Source organism: Symphalangus syndactylus, chromosome 7, assembly GCF_028878055.3.
Source record: "Symphalangus syndactylus isolate Jambi chromosome 7, NHGRI_mSymSyn1-v2.1_pri, whole genome shotgun sequence".
NCBI classification, from domain to species: domain Eukaryota; kingdom Metazoa; phylum Chordata; class Mammalia; order Primates; family Hylobatidae; genus Symphalangus; species Symphalangus syndactylus.
In genome coordinates, this window is record NC_072429.2 from 35,345,999 (window position 1) to 35,367,114 (window position 21,116).

Here is a 21,116-nt window from a genome sequence, read left to right on the forward strand (position 1 = left end):
CTGAAGGCCTTCAAGCCTATCAGTTTAATCACCCTAAACCAAACTCTCCTGAGGACTGTCGGAAAAAAAGAGCAATCTTCCTACCTATCATGCTTGGAATCTCTCTAACAATCTCTCTCATAGGTACAGGACTAGGAGCCACCTCTTTAGGATACAGTGTATCCCAATTTTCAGATTTCCAAACCGAGATGCAGACAGCCATTAAGGAAACGGCTCAGTCTCTAGCCGCCCTCCAACAACAAATCACATATCTAGCTGGTGTCACCCTTCAAAACCGCTGCGCCATCGACCTACTCACAGCCGAAAAAGGCAGTATTTGCATCTTCTTACAGGAGAACTGTTGTTATTACATTAATGAGTCCCAAGTAATCGAAACTAGCATTAAAACCTACATCAGATAAAACGTAAACTAATGAATGCTAGCACTACTCCCTCCCTTTGGGAAACCCTCAAAACCCCCCTCTTAGCTTGGCTCCTTCCCTTTTTAGGCCCCCTAATGGGTATCCTCACTTTCTGTGCACTACTCCCCTGCCTCATTAAGTTTCTCTTCCATATCTAACCAAACACTTAACCAGCTTCTCCTCAGAAACTACCAACTTTTAGCCACCAGAGAGGATGGGACAGATTCCACAGATGGGCTCACAACCTGCTAACCCAAGCCAGTCATGACAACCGCCAACCGATTCCACAAATTTCTCAACGATCTCCGTGCCGACAGCTGGCTCATCGCCAACCCATCCCTGCCCTTCAACTGGCTCACGGCACTGGAGGATCTATACCTACAAGGAACATTACCCCATGCACAACCCTGACAGTTCTCCCTGTGCCCCCTCCCCACAGCACCCCCACTCAGCAGGAAGCAGCCAGATGAACCCCGACGCCCATTTTCCCCCATTTAAGAAAACAAAAAGGGAGGAATGTTAGGTAACATGGGGTACCTTAAAATGGCGCCGTACCTTAAGATGGGGCCGGTTCCGGGTTCTTCTCCCCTCCTTGACCGGGCACTGTCTGAAACCGCCAAAGGAGGGCCAATCAGAAAGAAGCATCTCCCGCCTTCCCTTGGGCCCGCCCCTAGCCCAATCCACGTAGGCCCAAGGGATATAAAACCCAGCACACCAGCAGCCCTCTCTCTCTTCTCTTCCTTCTCCTTGCGTGGTGCCGCTCGATACCTCCAATAAAGATCTCTTGACCACGACCGGTGTAGTTTGGTCTCCGCCCGGCCCCTTTCACTCCACAGCGCACCCTTAGTCGCCAGCTAAATGTGACTTCACCAGGCAACCATGACGACGCTGAGTCAGGAAAGCCCAGTCCCTGCCTTCAAGTTCCCAATCCAGCTGGGCAAAGAAGGCACACCCATGGGAGACACCACGCAGGCGGTGGCTCTGAGGTTGGACAGGCTTGGTTCCAAGCCCAGCTCTGTCACACACTAATTATGTGGCCTTAAGCAGATATGACTTGGCCTCTCATTTTTCAAAGATAATTTTTAGAGCAGTTTTACAGCTCATAGCAAAATTGAATGGAAGGCACAGCGATAGGCCTTCTCTCCCATGCACAGCCTCCCTCATTATTAACATCCCCCACCAGAATGGTATAGTTGTTGCAACTGACAACTCTCCATTGATGGGTCATTATCACCTACAGTCCACAGTTTACATGAGGGTTCCCTCTTGTTGTTGCACATTCTGTGGGTTTGGACAAATGTATAACATGTATCCAGTATTACAGGCTCTTGAAGATAGTTTCACTGCCCTAAAAATCCTCTGTGCTCTGCCTACTCTTCCCTCCTGCCCCCTAACCCCTGGCAACCACGAAACTTATTGCTGTCTCCATTGTTTTCCAGCATGTCATATGGTTGGAATCATACGATATATAGCTTTTTCAAACTTGCTTCTTTTACTTAGTAATATGCATTTAAGATTCCTCCATATCTTTTCAGGACTTGATAGTTCATTTCTTTTTAGTGCCAAATAATACTCCACTGTCTGGATGTACTACAGTTTATTTACCCATTCACCTTCTCAAGGACATCTTGGTTGCTTCCAAGTTTTGGCAACTATGAATACAACTGCTCTAAACATCTGTGTGCAGGTTTTATGTGGATATAGGTTTCCGACACCTCTGGGTAAATACTGGCAAACAGTCTTCCAGAGTGGCTGAACCATTCTATGGCCCCACCAGCAGTGAATGAGAGCTCCTTTTGCTCCACATTCTCACCAGCATTTGGTGGTGTCTGTGTTCTGGATTTCAACCTTTCTAATCGGTGTGTGGTGCGGTATCTCACTGTGGTCTTAATTTTGCATTCCCCTGATGACATATGATGTGGAGCATCTTTTCATATGCTTTTTTTTTTTTAAATCTATAGATGTGCTTTAGTGACATGGCTGTTAAGATGTTTGGCTCATTTTTAAATTGGTTTGTTTTCTCAATGTTGAGTATTAAGAGTTCTTTATATATTTTAGAAAACAGTATTTTATCAGATATGCCTTTGAAAATATTTTCTCAGTCTGTGCCTTGTCTTCTTGACACTGTCTTTTACAAAGCATAGGTTTTTAATTTTTTTTTTTTTTTTTTTTGAGACAGAGTCACATTCTGTTGCCCAGGCTGAAATGCAGTGGCGCAATCTCGACTTACTGCAACCTCTGCCTTCTGGGTTCAAGCAATTCTCCTGCCTCAGCCTCCTGAGTAGCTGGGATTACAGGTGCCCACCACCACACCCAGCTAATTCTTATATTTTTGGTAGAGGCAGGGTTTCACCATGTTGGCCAGGCTGGTCTTGAACTCCTGACCTCAGGTGATCCACCTGCCTCTGCCTCCCAAAGTGCTGAGATTACAGGCATGAGCCACCGCACCCACCCTACTGGTTTTTAATTTTAAGGAAGTCCAGTTTATCAATTATTTCTTTTATACAGAATGCCTTCGGTGTTTTATTTAAAAAGTCATTGCTAAACTGAAGGTCTCTAGGTTTTCTCCTATGTTATCATCTAGGAGTTTTATAGTTTTGCATTTTACATTTAGGTCTATGGTCCACTTTAAGTTACTTTTTGTGAAGGATGTAAGAACTGTGTCTAGATTCATTTTGTTTGCATGTGGCTGTCCAGCTGTCCAGCACCATTTGCTGAAAAGGCTGTTTGCTCCATTGTGGTGCCTTTGCTCCTTTGTCAAAGTTCAGTTAGGCCTCTCATTCCTCAGTAAAATGAAGATAGTAAATAATACGGGAATAATAGCTATCTCATATTGTCATGAGAAATACATGTAAATGGAAAGTTTATTAAAGCATAAACAATAAATGGTGGCCAGTATGATAGGAAATAATACTAGGCCGGGTGTGTGGCTCACACCTGTAATCCCAGCACTTTGGGAGGCCAAGGTGGGCAGATCACCTGAGGTCAGGAGTTCAAAACCAGCCTGGCCAACATGGGGAAACCACATCTCTACTAAAAGTACACAAATGAGCCGGGTGTGGTGGTGGGCGGCTGTAGTCCCAGCTACTCAGGAGGCTGAGGCAGGAGAATCCCTTGAACCCAGGAGGCGGAGGCTGCAGTAAGCCAGGATTGTGCCACTGCACTCCAGCCTGGGTGACAGAGCAAGACGCTGTCTCAAAAAACAAAAAAGGACAGATAGGATACAGATAGGATTGATTTATCAGGACTGTGCAGGAGATCACAAATTGTCCAGTGTTGCCCAAATTTCTGTTGTTTTGCTTATCACTTTCACAATTTTTGCCCTGATAGAATACAACTTGTACTATTAATACTTAAAATATATATCTCAATGTTTACAAAATATTCTCTATTCATCTCTAAACAATAATATCTCTACATTAAAGGATTTGAGAGTATTTCTTCCTGATGCCATGAAAATATGTAACTATTCAGATTAAAAAATGACTGTCAGGGGCCCCCTCTTCATCTTTGGGAAACAATGACCTGGTCCTTCTCATTCCTGATGTTTCACATGCTAAGGCCCATAGAGAAAGGGTTTGTCTGAGGTCTCACAGCCGGAATTCCAGGGGCAAGACCCCAACGCAGGTCCGACACCCGGTCTGGGGATGTCCACACAGCACCTCCCTGCCTCCCATTCTCCTGGATGGGGAACGCCTTCTTAACCAGCCTACCTCCATCCTCTCCCCACCAGGCCCCATCTTCTCCTTTTCTTCCGCAGCCTGCGCCTTCACAGATTAGCCACCAGAGGGCTCTCTGGGATAAAGGACCAGTTTACTGGGCCTGCGGAGAGGCCTAAAGGTTTTCAGGTAAATCCCGGCATCCTAAACCACTGGGGCTCAGGCAGATTTGCAGTTCACCATCATGACCATCACTACCATCAGCCACCACCTCTACTGCCTCCTTTTACTGAGCATTTGCTATGCCAGGTGCTGTGAAAGCACTCAGCGTCTTATCTCACTTAATTCTCACAAAAACCTAATGAGGGGCCAGGCGCAGTGGCTCCCACCTGTAATCCCAGCACTTTGGGAGGCCGAGATGGTTGGATCACCTGAGGTCAGGAGTTCGAGACCAGCCTGGCCAACACGGTGAAACCCCGTCTCTACTAAAAATACAAAAACTAGCTGGGCATGGTGGCGTGTGCCTGTAATCCCAGCTACTCAGGAGGCTGCGGCAAGAGAATCACTTGAACCCAGGAGACGGAGGTTGCAGTGAGCCGAGATCATGCCACTGCACTCCAGCCCGGGTGACAGAGCAAGACTTTGTCTCAAAACAACAACAACAACAACAACAACAAAAACACCCTAATGAGATAGGTACTACCATCCTTTACAAATGGAGAAACCGAGGCACAGATAAACTGAGGGACCCGTAATTTATGTTAGTAACTTAAATAAGGTAAGTCACAGAGTTCATGAGTGACAGGGCCAGGATTCCAATCCAGGTCAGCCTGACTTGGGAGGTGCACCTTACGTTTGGGTTCGCGAAATAAATTACAAATACAGGGGACTAATGAGCAGCAGCAAGTGCAACAGAGCAGGCTGAGTTCAGAACAAGCCAAGAGAAGGCCATGCTAATTTCTAGGTGGCACAGAGCAAGAGTGCCCAGATTTGGGGAGGTGGGGGTCTGCTCACCTTAGGGCTCAACCCCAGGCCTCTCCCGAAGCCCTACATCCACTTTTGGGGCTGGACCTTAAGAGTGGCACAGCAACCTTGAGCATCACTAGAGGAGCAGGCCAGAAGGGAGGGGCAGGGTGGGGACTTGCTGCCCTGCTGTGAGGAGTGGTTTCAGGAGCCAGACGAGGCCTTGCTATTGGAGAAGGAAACACAGCTGGGATTGGCCAGGAGAAACGGTGTAAGAATTGGGAAACAGGAGAATTGGGAAACTTCCTTCAGGGGCTGGCGGATGAGGGAGGGCTTGCACAGTTGTTGTCACAGGGGTGGTTTTCAAGCCTTTACAGAAAGGGCACATATATTTTCCAGGCATCAGGGCAGTGCTCTAGAGGGAGGCAAATGGGATCTCCGAGGCCGGCATGAGGTCTGGGCTAGAACCCTCAAAAAGTGAGTATCTGGGGATAAGGAAGGGCAGAGCCAAAGGCCTTGTGGGGAAAACGACCTCTGTTGGACTGAAGATTATGTACGAAGATTCTAAAAGAGCTAGAGGGCAAAAAAGACCCAGCAGGTAGAGTTTTAAGGCATGGAGTGACGTGCCCAGGGCCCGCAGCTGGTCCAGTATAGAACAGTCAACTCAACCTCTTTGCACGACTTGAAACACTGGTGCAATGCCAGCCTGCTAGGGCGCCAGACCCAGGTGCTGATCCATCACCTGTGGTGCGGTGTCTAAGGACAGGCTTTGGAAACCCTCGGGCAGCCTCTGACTGCTTCTAGAAGAGGGGCACTGGCTGTTTCACTGAATGAAAAGCAGGAACTTTCTCAGGCACCCAGCTGCAAAAAGACAATTTTAAAACTTTTCTCAAAATTCCTCAATGAATCCAAAGGGTTCAACCAAGAAAATTACCTGGTTAGATTGATACAAAGCTGACAATATAGTGATGCCACCTCCTTACCAGGCCAGGGCACTATTCACTACAGAAGGAGACTACACTGAATTTAGTAATCAAAGATTTCAGATACATAATTAGCCCCCAAGGGCAGAGTGGGAGTAGATTTCATCTGATTGATCAGTGCCCTCAGGCAGCTCACAATCTGGGGAAAGTGGCCGAGCGGTCACATGTCTCCAGCACAGGCAGGTATGAGGATAACCAGAGGAGGGAGGTGACAGCATTGCTGAGGGAGTTGTAAGTTCTAACTGAACTGGCCAGGGAAGGTCTACAGGGGCCCAGCCATCTGAGCTGGGTCTTAAAGCAGAGCTTCCAATTTAGCACAGAAAGGAGGGTCAGCTAGGCTAAGGGAAAATCCCAAAGGGAAGGCCTAGAGGTTTTAAATATTTGGGCAATGGTGGGTAGTTCTGACGGCTGGGAGTGACTTATGGAGGGCAGGGTGCAAAGCAGGCTGGAGTCAAAAGACAGGCTTGGAAATGTGCTGTGCTCACTGAAGGAGGTGAGGTAAGGAATGAAGGAATTAACTGGCAGGGGAGAAGATTCCAGCAGCAAGGACATGAGGTTTGATGTCAGACAGACCTAGCTTCACCACTTTGGAAACGTGATCTTGGGCAAGTCATTTAAACTTTTATGCCTAGTTTGCAAAGTGGGGATATTACCAGCACTTTCCTTCACTGGATTTGAGTATTAAAGGAGACAATATACATAAAGGGCTTAGCGTAGTTGGTATAGTGAATGTTCAGGAGATGTTAGAGATATTTTACCATTACTACTGAAAAAGCAGCTCTTTGTGTAGTATCCATATTGACACACTTTCCTTTGTTCCATGGCCGTAATAAAAGGACATTCCCACCCCCCCGGCTGGGCACAGTGGCTCACGCCTGTAATCCCAGCACTTTGGGAGGCCGAGGTGGGTGGACCACCTGGGGTCAGGAGTTCGAGACCAGCCTGGCCAACATGGTGAAACCCCGTCTCTACTAAAAATACAAAAATTAGCCAGGCGTGGTGGCAGGCGCCTGTAATCCCAGCTACTTGGGAGGCTGAGGCAGAGAATCACCTGAACCCGGGAGGTGGAGGTTGCAGTGAGCCGAGATTGCGCCAGTGTACTCCAGCCTGGGGGATTACAGCAAGACTATGTCTCAAAAAAAGAAAAAAAGAAAAAAAAAAAAAAAAGGACATCCCTCCAGCTAAAGGTGGGTGGGAGCTAAATGTTCTCAGGCATTGGTTCCTGGCAGCTGAGGTGGGCAATTTCCACCCCATCCCCCACTCTAGCCAAAGGGATATTTGGCAATTCTGGAGACATTTTTAGTTTTCACAACTTGCAGGGTACAACTTACATCTAGTGGGCAGAGGCCCAGGATGCTGCTAAACATCCTACAATGCACAGAAAAGCCCCTCAACAAAGAATTCTGCAGCCCCAAATGGCAATAATAGTGAGGTTAAGAAATTCTGTCCTAAAGAAACCCATGCAGCCTTTCTGTAGCACCAGAGCAGCTGGAAATCCAGCCTGGGGCAAAAGTACACTTATTCCAAAAATAGAAGTTATGCATATGGCTTTGCTCATTTCTAAAAAGGCACTATTCTGGATTCTACATCTGTCAGAGTAAGTATCAGGGTGAGTGAAAAATGAAAGGCAATCTAACAATATAAAGAATAGTATACAATGATCAAGTAGGATTTATTCCAAAAGTAAGCAAGGCCAGTTCGATATTCAAAAATCAATCAATGGAATCCACCATATCAAAAGGTGAAAAAAAAAACTACACGATCATATCAGATATAGAAAAAGCATTTGACAAAATTCAGTACTCACTGATGATTTTTAAATATCTCGATATAGGAATAGAGGGGAACTTCTATAAAAATTATACTACTTACATCATACTTAAAGTGAAAGACTGAATGCTTTCCCTACAAGATCAGGGACAGGACTAGGAGGTTCACTCTCACCACTTGTTTTAAACTGGAAATTTGAACCATTGCAATATGACAAAAAAAAAAAAAAAAAAAAAAAGAAAGAAAGAAAAGAGATACACACACTGGAAAAGAAGAAATACATCTATCTCTATTTGCAGACAACATGGTTGTCTAAATAGAAAATCTCAAGAAATCTAACCAAAAACTCACAGAATTATTGAGTACAGAAAGGTCACAGGATACAAGATTAAAATACACAAATCAGTTATATTTCTATGTACTACCAATGGACACACAGAAACTGGAATAAAAAAATACCATTTATAATTGCTCCAAAGAAAATTAAATACTTCAGTATAAATCTAACAAAACACAGGATCTGATAAATGGTTAAAGTAACAAATAGTGTTGGGAAGGATCACCTGAGGTCAGGAGTTCAAGACCAGCCTGACCAACATGGCAAAGCCCCCTCTCTACTAAACGTACAAAAATCAGCTGGGCATGGTGGCACGCATCTGTAGTCCCAGCTACTCAAGAGGCTGAGACAGGAGAATCACTTGAACCCAGGAGGCAGGGGTTGCAGTGAGCTGAGATGGTGCCACTGCACTCCAGCCTGGGTGACAGAGTGAGACTCTGTCTCAAAAAACAAACAAACACCACAAATAGCGATAACACCAAAGGCTGGCAAAGTTGCAGAAGAAATAGATCACTTATACATTGTTGCTGGAGTAGTAAAATGGTAGTCACTCTGGAAATGGTTTAGAAGTTCCTTTTAAAACGAATAATGGGCTTACCATATGTATTAGTCCGTTTTCACGCTGCTGATAAAGACATACCAGACATACCAGAGACTGGGCAATTTACAAAAGAAAGAGGTTTAATTGGATTTACAGTTCCACATAGTGCGGAGGCCTCACAATCATGGCGGAAGGCAAGGAGGAGCAGGTCACATCTTAAGCGGATGGCGGCAGGCAAACAGAGAAAGAGTTTGTGCAGGGAGACTCCCCTTTTTAAAACCATCAGATCTCGTGAGACTTATTCACTATCACAAGAACAGCGCAAGAAAGACCTGCCCCCGCAAATCAGTCACCTCCCACCGGGTTCCTCCCACAACATGTGGAAATTCAAGATGAGATTTGAGCCAAACCATATCACCATACAATTCAGCAGTTGGGCTTCTGGGCATATATCCCAGAGAAATTAAAACTTATTTTCAGGCAGGAACAATTGCACAAATATTTATAGTACTTTATTTGTAATAACCAAATCTGGAAACTGCACATTTGTTTCAGTGAGTGAATGGTTAAACATCAGTACCATGGAACCCTACTCAGCAATAAAAAGAAACAAACTATTGATAAATGCAACAACTTAGATGAACATCAAGGAAACTATACTGAGTGAAAGAAGCCAATCCCAAAAAGATACATATAGCATAATTCAATTTATCGAATTATTATTAATTTCATGAATAAACTTATAGAGATGAAGAACAGATTCGTGGCTTCTGGGGAAGGTTAGGGATGTTGGGGGACTGAAGGGAGTGGGTATCTATAAAGGGGTAGCATAAAGGAGTCTTGAGGTGATGGTACAGTTAGGCATCTAGATTGTGGTGGTGGTGTATACAAAGCTACTCACGATAAAATTGCATACAGCTATACACAAACACACACACACAAATGAGTATAACTAACGAAATCTGAATCAGCTCTATGGATTGTGCTAATGTCAATTTCCTGGTTTTAATAATGTACTACAGTTATGTAAGATGTTAACACTGGGAAGCCCAGCTGAAGAGTGCTCTGGACCTGGACCTCCCTCCCATGCCTTTGAATCTTCCTGTAATCTACAATTATTTCCCAATAAAAAACCTATATCAAAAGAAGTAGATGACTGAATTTTAGGAGGCAAAATATTTGAACAAATACTTCCTTAAAGAAGATAGGCCAATAAGCACGTAAAGAGGTGCAAACCATCACTAGTCATTGGGGAAATGCAAATTAAAACTGCAATGAGATGCCACTTCACACCTATTAGAAGGGCTAAAATTTAAAAGACCACAATATTAAGTATTGGTGAAGATATGGAGCAACTGTAACTGTTATACATTAGGAATCCAACAGGGAATGGCCACTTTGGAAAATAATTTGCCAAAAGTTAGCACACATTTCCCATACGACCCCATCATTTCACCTCTAGGTATTTACCCAAGAGAAATAAAAACATAGGTCTACACAAAGACCTGTACATGAGTATTTATAGCAGCTTTATTCATAATAGTAATTTTTTTATAATTAAATATAGAGTATATTTGAGTCCAAAACTTGAGAATGGCTACTGGGGAGCACAGATTCAAGCTGCCCTCATAACATACTCTGATAAGCAGCAGTTAGAAGTGAGTTTTAAAGGAAGAAAGAAGAGGCAGTTTCTAAATTGTTTACCAGAAATTTACATTAAAATAACATAAGCCATAATAGCTAAAAATTTGAAGCAACCTCAAAGACTATCAACTAATGAATGGATAAACAAATTATGGTTCATCCACGCAATACATACTACTCAGCAATAAAAAGAACCAATTACGGATACATGTAACAACACGGAGGAATATAAAAAGGATGATTATGTTAAGTGAAAGAAACCAGACACAAAGAGCTACATATGTAATGGTTTTATATGACATTCTAGAAAAGACAAAACTGGAGACAGATAAAACAGATTAGCAGTTGCCAAGGGCTCAGTGGTGTAAGGATGGGATTGATTGCAAAGCGGCACAAGGGACCTTCTGGGGGCAAAGGAAACATTTTATATCTTGATTGAGATGGTGGTCACATGACTGTATGCAAAACACATTGAACTGCACATTTGAAAAAGGTAAATTTAAATTTAATTACATGTAAATTATACTCCATTTTTTTAAAAAGGAGACCAATGGCCAAGGGTCTAGTAAAGCATACCCATTAAAGACACACATAGTTCCTCAGCACAACTGCAATGGGCTAAGTATAAGGAAGGCAACCTACATAGCAAAGAGCCCCAGGCTTAGGGTCCAAATTCAGTCCACTGTCACTCAGGTTTATGCCTCCAGTAGTAATGCAGTAATGCAATGGGCTTACCTGAGGGCCCTGGCTTTCTGGAAGAAGGGGTTACAGCCATTAGGTATAAATGTGAGCAGAAATAAAAAATTCAGGAGGTAGACAACCTAAAAGAGGAGAGTGCCCTCCACAGAGGAAGTGAGCAAGACATCAGTGCATGGATGGACAGCCAGAACAACAAGCAGAAGTACTTTGGAGTCCTGGTTTTCTACAAGTCAGCTAATATTTCAGAAAATGTTTAATAAGCCCTTTGCGATTACGACATATGGCACTTTACAACATTCTCTCTAACCCTCGCGACAATTCCCAAGGCAAACCTCCCTCTTGAGGCTGCAACAGACAGGCAGCCAGCACCCTGGGAAGCACTCAGGTTCTAGAACCAGAAGACTTGTGTGTGTATCCCAATGCTGCTACCTACTAGTTGGTGGCTGGGCATAGCTGCTAAATCTCTTTGACCTTCCTGTTCCAGAAATGATAATGACAATGAAAATAGTCAGACTACATGCCCACCTTCCTGTCTTGGTAAAATGTTATACTTTAAGAGTGTTCTTTGAAGGCTCTGTTTTTAAACTTATACTGGTAAATGTATTTTCCTGAGTTCTATGAGCTACTCTAGCAAATTAATCGAACCCCAAAACAGAGTCATGGGAACCCTGATTTAAAATTTTTAGCCAGTCAGAAGCACAGGTAAACAACCTGGTACTTGCAATTGGCACTGGAAGTGGTGGTGGTGGGGGGTGTCACTCTTGGGGACTGAGCCCTCATCCTGTGGGATCTGATGCCATCTTCGGGCAGGTAGTGTCAGAATTGAATTGGAGCACACCTGGCTAGTGTTTGCCACAGAACTGATTGTATGCTTGCTGTGGGAACAAATTCTCAAGTATTTTGGGGGGCGGGGAAATGTATTGAGTGACAGAATAAACATTTTAAGCCTTAAATGTGTTTTCCTACTCAGTGACAAAAAAGGAAGGGAAGGGGTGTCATCTCTTCCATTGTCCTGTCCTCAAATTAATCTCCACATTTCAAGAAAATTAAGTGTTACCTGTTGTGTCAGGTTTCTTCAGAGAAACAAAGCCAGTAGGAGATATATATACACATACACACACACACACACGTGAATATAGATACACATAGAGAGACTGAGAGAGAGCGAGATCAAGGAACTGGCTCCCATGACCGTGTGAGCCGGCAAGTCTGCGAGTCATAGGGCAGGCCTGTAGGTAGGAGCTGATGCTGCAGTCTTGAGGCAGAATTTCTTCTCCAAGGAAACCTCAGCTTTGCTCTATACTGATTGGATGTGGCCCACCCACAATACTGAGAAAACCTATTTTACTTAAAGGCAACTGATGGTAGATGTTAACCACATTTACAAAATACCTTCGCAGCAACACCTGGATTAGTGTTTGACTGAATTATAAGTTGACACATATAAAACTGGCTGTCGTGTGGGCTCATCTGCTATGCAAGGAGAGGACTGAAAATTCTTACTCAAGTTTTCCAGAGAAGCAGGAGGAGGTTTAGGGAGGGGAGGATTGTCTAACAGAAAAAAAATTAAAAACCATTCCTGGTCTGTTTCTTCTTGGGCAACTCTTAATTCCATGGATGGGTCTACTGCTTGTGCCACTTTCCCAAATGAACTCTGTGGCATAAGCCGGAAACATTTAACCCAGTATCTAGTAAAGGGATCTGAGTGGTATAAAAAGAAAAAAAAACAAAGATACAGACAGCAACCTCTCAAAAATAAAAAATAAAATTCATTTATTGAAAAGAAAAAGCTTAACATATGATCCATGTGCAAACCCCAAAACAGGATCTATGAACTCCGGCATGATCCACATCGCTACACATACCATGCCAGAAGTGCACATCCACACAGGCACATAACATACACAGTACTGTCTAGTTATCAACACCTACTGATTGGTTGATTTTTCTTCACATACCATTGACATGTTTTACAATAGAGTTACCAATTTTGTTATCCACTGAAAGAACATAGCTTCCCCAGAATCACTTTGATTTAAACCAAATAACACAGTGAATGACAGGCACCCTGCACCTATATCTCCTACCTTCCTTACTCTGATAACCTCCTATCAGCACCATTTATGTCCTCTGGCCAGGGAACGACTCAGTGGCACAAAGGAAAGAGAAGAAATGTTACAGGCTGATGCTGTCAGGGCAAATAGCCCTGCAACCAGCTGGACTTATTGTCTACAAGTATTCACCGTAATTGCAAAGACAAACCACACCCCTTCCTTTTCCCCTAATGGCCTCAGAGATTTGTAATGTACTTTGGAAAATTAACTTCTAAGGCAGAGTGGAAGCCAACCTCAAGTCCTGCCACTTGGACTCTGTGTCTTCTCTTTGAGGAAGCAGCATTGTGGACCCAACGGGGGCAGATGCTGAGGCTTGCCTTAACATCTCAGCAGCTACAAAATAAAATCCACTGATACAGAACCCCTTGCTGTGAGCAGTGAGGACAGAGAGCTGTAAACAGACATAAATTGAGATTTTTGCACTTCCAAAAAATATGAGGTGAACATTAGTGCTAAACAGAGATAATGTTCTAGGAAGGGAGAAATCTGAGAAGTGAAAAGTAAGATGAGAGAGAAGAAACATGATTTTTCTAATGTACTTGTTTGGGATCAACACTTTAAGACTACTGAAAAAACTAAATTTCGTGGGGTAGACAGTGAACGGTGAGCATCAGCCAGTGAATCTGGCTACAGAGGAGAGATGGAAGAGGGCGGCTGAAGTGAAATGATGCCACACATTCACACATATCTAGCCAGGGCTTGTGCAGATGAAGGGATCTTAGCAGCTGGACAGCAGCACAACATAAATAATGCCACTTGTGAATGGTGACAACTGCTAGGCAGAGTGAACAGAAGATGCCAGCTCACACTCTTCCTAGCAAGTGTCTGCATTTAGGAGGAGGTGCACTGCCCACTGAGAGCTGGAAGCCTGCTCCCAACAGCAGCATTTGGAGGAGAGAACCACCAAGGGGTTCTGAGAAAGCTACCTCTGGCTTGGGGAAATTGGGGTGACAGGAGCAGGGTCACAGAGCTCAAGAGTACCTGGCCAGAAAAGCCCACGGTTTCCCTTTGCTCCAGCAGATGCAGCCTCACACTCGTGAAAGCCTTTGCTCCGTTGCTCTGTGATCATATTTCTACTTATCCTGGGAAGACACCGGGGAGGGTTCTCTGCCTCAAGAAGCCCTTTGGGCTGCATAAGAGATTCTGGGCTGGATGCGAGCTGCTTGCATAAGAGGAGGAAGGGCTTCCTCCCACTACTACTGACTGGCTGACCCTTTGCTTGATGCCTAAGAGCCGTGCACCTGCATAGCCAGGAAGGTCCTCTGGCTGAAGCTGCCCTTCCTGGGTCTTCTGAAAGAGCCACGCAATCAGTCTGTCAGTGTAGCAGGAGCACAAGCCAGAGATCAAACAGGCCATGCCAAATTGGCTTCCAGAAATCCTAAAGCTACAGCCAACTCTCCTACATACCATGTTCTCACGGCCAGAGGTGTGGAAGCAATAGCCTGCATCTTGCTAAGAGCTGGGGGACCCCAGTATTCTACCATCCAGTCCTCAGGTCCCAACATCACAGTCCCAATCTCAGAACTCGGCTGGGCAGGATGGCCTCTAGCAGCTCTGAGTAAACAGAAACGTCCACCAAGGAGGACATGGGCAAGACACAGGTCTGGCCTTCCAGTTGGCATCTACCTTCTCACTGAGACCACTCTTAGCACCGCTGGGGAAGACAGCTAAGATAGTGGCTGGGCTGCCAGAGCCTGAACTTGGAACCAGGAGATGACAGTTTCTGAGCCCACTTTGGTAACTTCTAAGCCTGAGACTTCAGAAGACAGGGCCTCTGCGACTCCCAGCTAGATTCTTGGTCACATAGCACCTGTTAAGAGTCCACCATAGAACAGAAAGGGTGGGTGAAAAGCATCCTTCTCCTAAGGAAGAACAAGTCAACAATGATGGCATGTTCCTAAGTTAACAAATTATTAGGTAGGTTGGGAGTCACTACAATGAGAGTCCACCTTTCCCATCCCTGCACCTGGAAGTCAGCTCTCCTGGCTTTGGAACAGAAGAGACAGAAAAAACTGGGGCCATGTGGGTGGGTCACAGCCGTTATGAGCTTTGGTGAAATACAGAAGCAAAACCCCTGATACATTTTTGCTGCTCTCCTTCAACCAACTTTCAGAGCGAACTGTAACTGCAGTGAAACAAGAGCCTGGTGACAGGACAGAAGAGAAAAGGAGTCTGGTCTGTTACTTACACAGGAACACACACACACGCACGTACACACACACATGCACACATACACAGCTAAGGAGGGGGAATTCATCAATGGCCTTCTGAAATACTTCGCACACCAAGAGGAAAGAAGAGGCAGCCCACAGCAAGGCAATGTAGCTTCCTCTGCCTTCTCTGAAGTTTGTTCCCAAATCTGAAGGCTGACCTTGAGGAGAGCCAACCTCAAGGCTGTTTGCGAAACCCAGGGAGGCATTCTGGGGGAAAGACAGGGCTCATAATTAGTGTTCAGTGGTTCCTTTCAAAGTCCAGGCCACAGAGGCAGTGTGGGTCTGGGCACTTGGTTCTGCCCTATTCCCCACTGATTGTAAACAACCAAGCACTGCACGTAGTGTCAGACCAGCTGCTGTAAAGTCTATTAACTTAATTTCAAACTCTGTGCACACTGACCTCAGCTACTCATTGGTGGCAATAGAGCGGGTGTCGTCCCAGCACGATGGCAACTGAGCACTGCTGATCCTTTCACCTGGCATGGGCTGAGGCTGAAACATGGGCCTGCACACACACAGCCCCATTTTATACGCCTCTCACTCAGCCACCCTTCCCTCGGCCCAGTGCACCCATACATTTCTGCAGTCCTTCAATGTCTTTTTGGTATAAAACCAGGCTGGTCAACAAGAGGCAAAATCTGTGCCTCCTCACCGAGGTACATTTTTAGATGATCCTGATTAAAACCTTTGAGTCCTCAGCCAAGAGTGCAGAGGACCCATGCAGACATCTCCTGGAGCAAGCTTCTTTTCAGCAGAAGTCGAGTCAAAATTTACTGAAGAAGAAGTGATTCGTAATAGCCCCAGATCTAAGACAGTCTAAAAACAAAAATCTGATTTTAAATAAAAGATAAATATTTTCAGTTTAGGCAACACTTCATATGTTTTAAGAGCTAAAGCAACGAAGAATACAGTACTGTGACCCACATTAAGGAATCCAGGGAAGAGAAGCATTGCCTTGAGGGTCACAGCAAGCCAGAGAGTCAAGATTAAAAACTCCAGCTTGGGGGGCCTGTTTCAAATGACCAGGTAGGTCCAGCCACCCCCTGGACACTCGAATAGGAAGAATACCGAGATACAACATTTGGGAGAGAGATGAGAAAGCAGCCCAGCTTTATAAAGAGGGGGCGTTCCCAGTTAATCTATGCCTGGCCCAGAAAAGGTGAAAACATGAGGTGGGGGACACTAAAAATGTTAAATAAAGTGAACTGTGCAGTAAGAATGAGTTGGGTGAGGTGCACTAGCAGGGGGCAGGCAGGTAGGAAGGAGGAGGCATGATGAGGGGGAGCTGGAAAGTTCTGGGTGTAAATAGGTACAAGTGAGCGATGGCAGCCCTGTCACTAGTGGCACTTCTGTGTGTCTGCCACCCTACCTCTCCCCTGCCCTCAGAGTACCTGGCCCAGGGTATCCAGGTGCCAGGCAGAGGGGTTCCCACACAGCAACCCTGACTTTCCTCAGAGCCTGGACCATACCTGAGGCTCTGAGGACAGGTAACAGGGGACACACAGGGCAGGGGTAGGCAGCTGCAGAGACAAACCCAGATTCCTATATGAAGGCACGGGTGGAATTGATGAAGATGGGAGCATTGCTTGGCTGGATCAGCTCATAGAGAGCCTCATAGGTCCCCACCACAAAGCCCACGAAGCCCAGGATGCTGATCAGGGCATCCTTGAAGATGGTGAGGGGGCTCATGCCCTCTGAGTAGAAGGTGGTGACCTCCAGGAGCGGTGGGATGATGAGGGCCAGGGCGCTGCTGCTCACGGAGCCCACCAGGGAGATGACCAGGTCCAGGCGGGGGATGAGGATGGCCAAGATGCCTGCAGGGAGAGAGGACACGCCTGTTTAAGATGCCCAGAGCTGGGAGAGGTCTGTTTCCCTACTGTTGAGTGAATTCAGCATCTGTCCATCTTAGAGGATTGAGAGCTCTAAGAAAACTTAGACATTGTCCAGTTCAATCTCTGTGAAATAGATGCCCAGAAACGTGGAATAACCGGTGTCCCACTGCAAGGTCAGCAGAACTGGGAACGGAACCCGGATCTTCTGGCTCCGGTCCCCAGGCTTTCAGCTTTTCCTGCTACAGCACATGACTTCCATCTTTCTGCGCAAAAGGAACCAAATTACATTTCAGGTCAATCTGGTTTCTACCCAAGGAGGGAGAGTAGGGAGAAGAAAAGGAGGTGGACATTTCTGAGCAGCTGCTCATTTTCTTACCACTCAGGGAGCCTCCAACACAAACATCTCTACTTGACTGACAAGAAACCAAATAGGAAAAGAAACCCCGCCTTCTGGAAAGACACTGTGATAAAACCGCATTTCACAGAGCATTTTGATACAGGTGAAAAAAAGCAGTTCTATCTGCAGGCTGACCCCTGGCGAAGCCCCACACAACAACCGTATCTCTGTGTCAGGACACCCACTGGCTCTCACATCTGAAACTCAGCCACGGGTGAGCGAGGAAGGAGGAACTGACAAAGACCAATGGTGCACTGCTGCAGGAGGTGCCATCGGCTTCCGTGCCATACCAGCCATTGTCAACACTGCCAGACAGTGCTGTAAGCAGGAGGAGGCTTCACCGAATACACCCATCCTAGTGCCCACTGACCCCATGCTTCCCATCTCACTGATCTTTCCACCAGGTGGGCAAAGGCCAGTGTTTCACAGGTTTATTGAGGACTGTGGGCTCTGGAACTAGGTTCTTGTGTTCAGATCCTGGCTCTGCTGCTAATTAGCTGAGTGACATTGGGGAAGGTATGGTACCTTTCTATTCCCCAGTTTTCTTGTTGGCAAAATGGGGATATTAACTGTTCCTGTATCATAGAGATGTGATGATGGTCAAATGAGGTTATGCAGGTGCTTCGCAAAAGGCCTGGTGTACAGTAGGGATGTCTTACATGTTAATGTTATCATTAGTATTCATCTTTTTGGCCATGAAAAGTACATCCTGCTACAGTGCATGACTTCCTGTTAGTTACTAACCTGTTAGTAATCAAATGTAGTTTGACAGATTGTCTTTCCTACTGCTGGGCTACAGCTGGATGCTCCCAGCCTTGATACAGACATCCAGAGCTTATCTACTACCTCATTGATTCCTACGAGAGGGTTACATTTTATACGAGAGGTTTGCTTCTAAGTTCATTTTGTAAAGCAAAAATGTAGTCGAGTCACTCTAAGGAAGGCACCACACTGGTGAGATTGCCAGAACATCTCAGTCCAAGGCAGCCAATGTCTATATCGATCACTGCTTCTTTGGCTGAGCACCAGAAGAAAGGACTGGATTGCATTTAGAGACCAGATTTTGTAAGAAACACTTTAAACTGAAATGTCTAAAGTTGATTTTTGAGGAGCCATAAAAACAAACAAGAGAGAATAGCACTCCCTGCAGTAAGATGAGAGACATGTGGAAACAAGGACTTACCAGGTAATATGGTTTGGATATTTGTCCCCTCCAAATTTCATGTTGAAATGTGATCCCCAATGTCGGAGGTGGGGCCTGGTGGGAAGTGTTTGAGTCATGGGGACAAATCCCTCATGAATGACTTGGTGCCCTCCCCGAGAGAGCTGTTGTTTAAAAGAGCCTGGTACCTCCCTTCTCCTTGCTCCCTGTCTTGCCATGTGAGGCCTGCTCCCCCTTTGCCTTCTGCCATGATTAGAAGCTTCCTGAGGCCCTCACCAGAAGCAGATGCTGGCATCACACTTCCTGTACAGCCTGCAGAGCCATGAGCCAAAATAAACCTCTTTTCTTTATAAATTACCCAGTCTCAGGTGCTTCTTTACAACAACGCAAATGGACTCACACATCAGGGAAAGAGTGGATTCATGCCTCCTGCCTCACACTTACACTGCAGCTGTGCTGTCCAACATAGCCACGGATGGCTATTTACATTGAAATGAATTAAAATGAAATTAAATCCTGTTCTTCATTCGCACTAGCCACATTTCAAAGGCTCAACAACCACTGGTGCCTAGTGGCTGCTGCAATAGACAGCACACACATGGGACATTTCCATTCATTTCCATTACTGCAGAATGTCTAGTGGTACCCAGCAGAGAGCCCTGCTAAGCACTCACTAGTGGAGGTGAATCTGCCTCTGTTTCACAGGTATGTAACTCCACAATATTACTACGGTCCTATGGAAAGAGAGGCCCAGAGGGTGTAAACGACAGGAAGCAACAGAGCTGGAACCAGGATCCAGGACCTCAAGCCCCTGGCCCATAACTTCACAGACCTGATGGGCAAGGAAATGCAGAGGGAGGGGAGACAGGGAGTCTGGCAGATCAGTGGAAGGATCCTGCCTGTGAGGAAATGGGAGGTAGATACCCAGGCTAGCTTTCCCAGGGACGCACCATGGCGTGTGGTGGAGAACCCAGCACACGATCAGCCCTGACCTCTTACTGCTTTGTCAAGTGGAATTGGACAAGGGATCCAAAGCCTGACAGCAAAGGGGTACAAGGATATCGGGTCTCAGATCCATCTCTGCCACAGTGTTATATACTATGGGGCAGTTCTTCATCTTTCCTTCTTCTATTAATCAACCATAATGGCAATTCTCATTAACATCTTCACTGATCTCAAGGCTTTGAGAAGTGTGCAAAAAGTTTAGGCTTTCAATTTCCCTGCAACTCAAAAATACTATGTTTTCAGCCCTTAGCTGCTTCTAAATAGAGTTGGTGACATCCCCCAAACCTTGAGGGTTGAATATGGAAAAAATTGGAGGTAAAATTGTAGGCTGATGACAAAACACCATTCTCATCATAGGTCAACTAACGCTCAACAAAAGAGCTGGTCTGCTGTGGTACCGACACCAAGACACTTGCCCTCTCTGGGGTCTGGGTCTCCCTGCTAATGTCATCCTCGCAGTGATGGCGCCAGGTGTTACTGTGGGGTGGAAACTGCACTGAGGCAACAATCGGGAGAACTGAGCCCCAGGGAGAAAGTGGTATAGGAATGGGTGTAGGCTCTGGATTTGGAATGCCCAGGCTCTAACCTCAGCTCTACCACTCAGTGGCTAGTTACCTAAACTCTTTGAGACTCATTTCCCCAACTACGAAACAGGATGGTCAAACGATATCACTCATGTAAAGAACTCAGCGTTCTAAAAACCAACAATAAATGCTTCAATATTATTACCAGTCCCTGCTCCATAACAAGCTGAGCGGTGCAGGGCAAATCAGCTTACTATTCTGAGCCTCAGTTCATTCGTTTACCTGTGAAATGTGGTAACTAGGTGATGTCTGAAGTCTCGCCCAACTCTGAAATTCTAAGGAACTATACACTTCAGTGTTAGTCACTTAAGACTGTTCTGGGATATGTTCCTCACCTCACTGACAACTGGGAAGCACCACGTCCTGCCTGAGGGTGGCACAGCAAAGCGATGGGGCTCCTTTCCTGGAACACATGGCTTACCCAAAAGGGAGCTTCTAACTCACTCGGTTTTGTATGGATAAAGGAAGTGTGAGTTATTCCTTCAGTCCCAGCCACACGAGCATCTCCACAAATGCTGAAGTCTGCTCAAGAGACAGGAGGCCTTTATTATCAGAGAAAATGAGTCCCTGGCAGGAGACAAATCAGAGCCTCTCCCAGCCCTGAGAGTCTGTCATCTCCTCACCCTGTCCCATACTGACCTAGCAGGACATATGGGCACTTCATGACAGTTAAGTGGAGTCAGAGAGATGTTCCACTCTGTGGTGAGAGTTAAGTGGAAACAGAAACAGAAGATTGGGATCAGAATTTTTCTTCTGATTGGACAAAGATCTTCTGCTTCATCATGATATTTTATAAGTAATCTAAAAACTTG

At 45.5% G+C, this 21,116-nt stretch overlaps 1 protein-coding gene across 5 annotated transcripts in view; it reads right to left on the reverse strand.

The window, feature by feature from the left end:
* Window positions 1-21,116, reverse strand: part of SLC36A1 (solute carrier family 36 member 1) — an 82,786-nt gene that overhangs the window by 26,759 nt on the left and 34,911 nt on the right. For 2 of the 5 annotated variants that reach the window (XM_055285578.2, XM_063642684.1), the window contains exon 11: window positions 957-1,008. The exons of 1 other annotated variant lie outside the window; for it this stretch is intronic. In XM_055285578.2, the coding sequence (XP_055141553.1) occupies window positions 957-1,008 (52 nt within the window). Of the gene's footprint in view, window positions 1-956; window positions 1,009-8,773; window positions 17,139-21,116 lie in introns of those variants that run through there. 2 more of the 5 variants (XM_055285572.2, XM_063642683.1) reach the window with 1 other exon arrangement.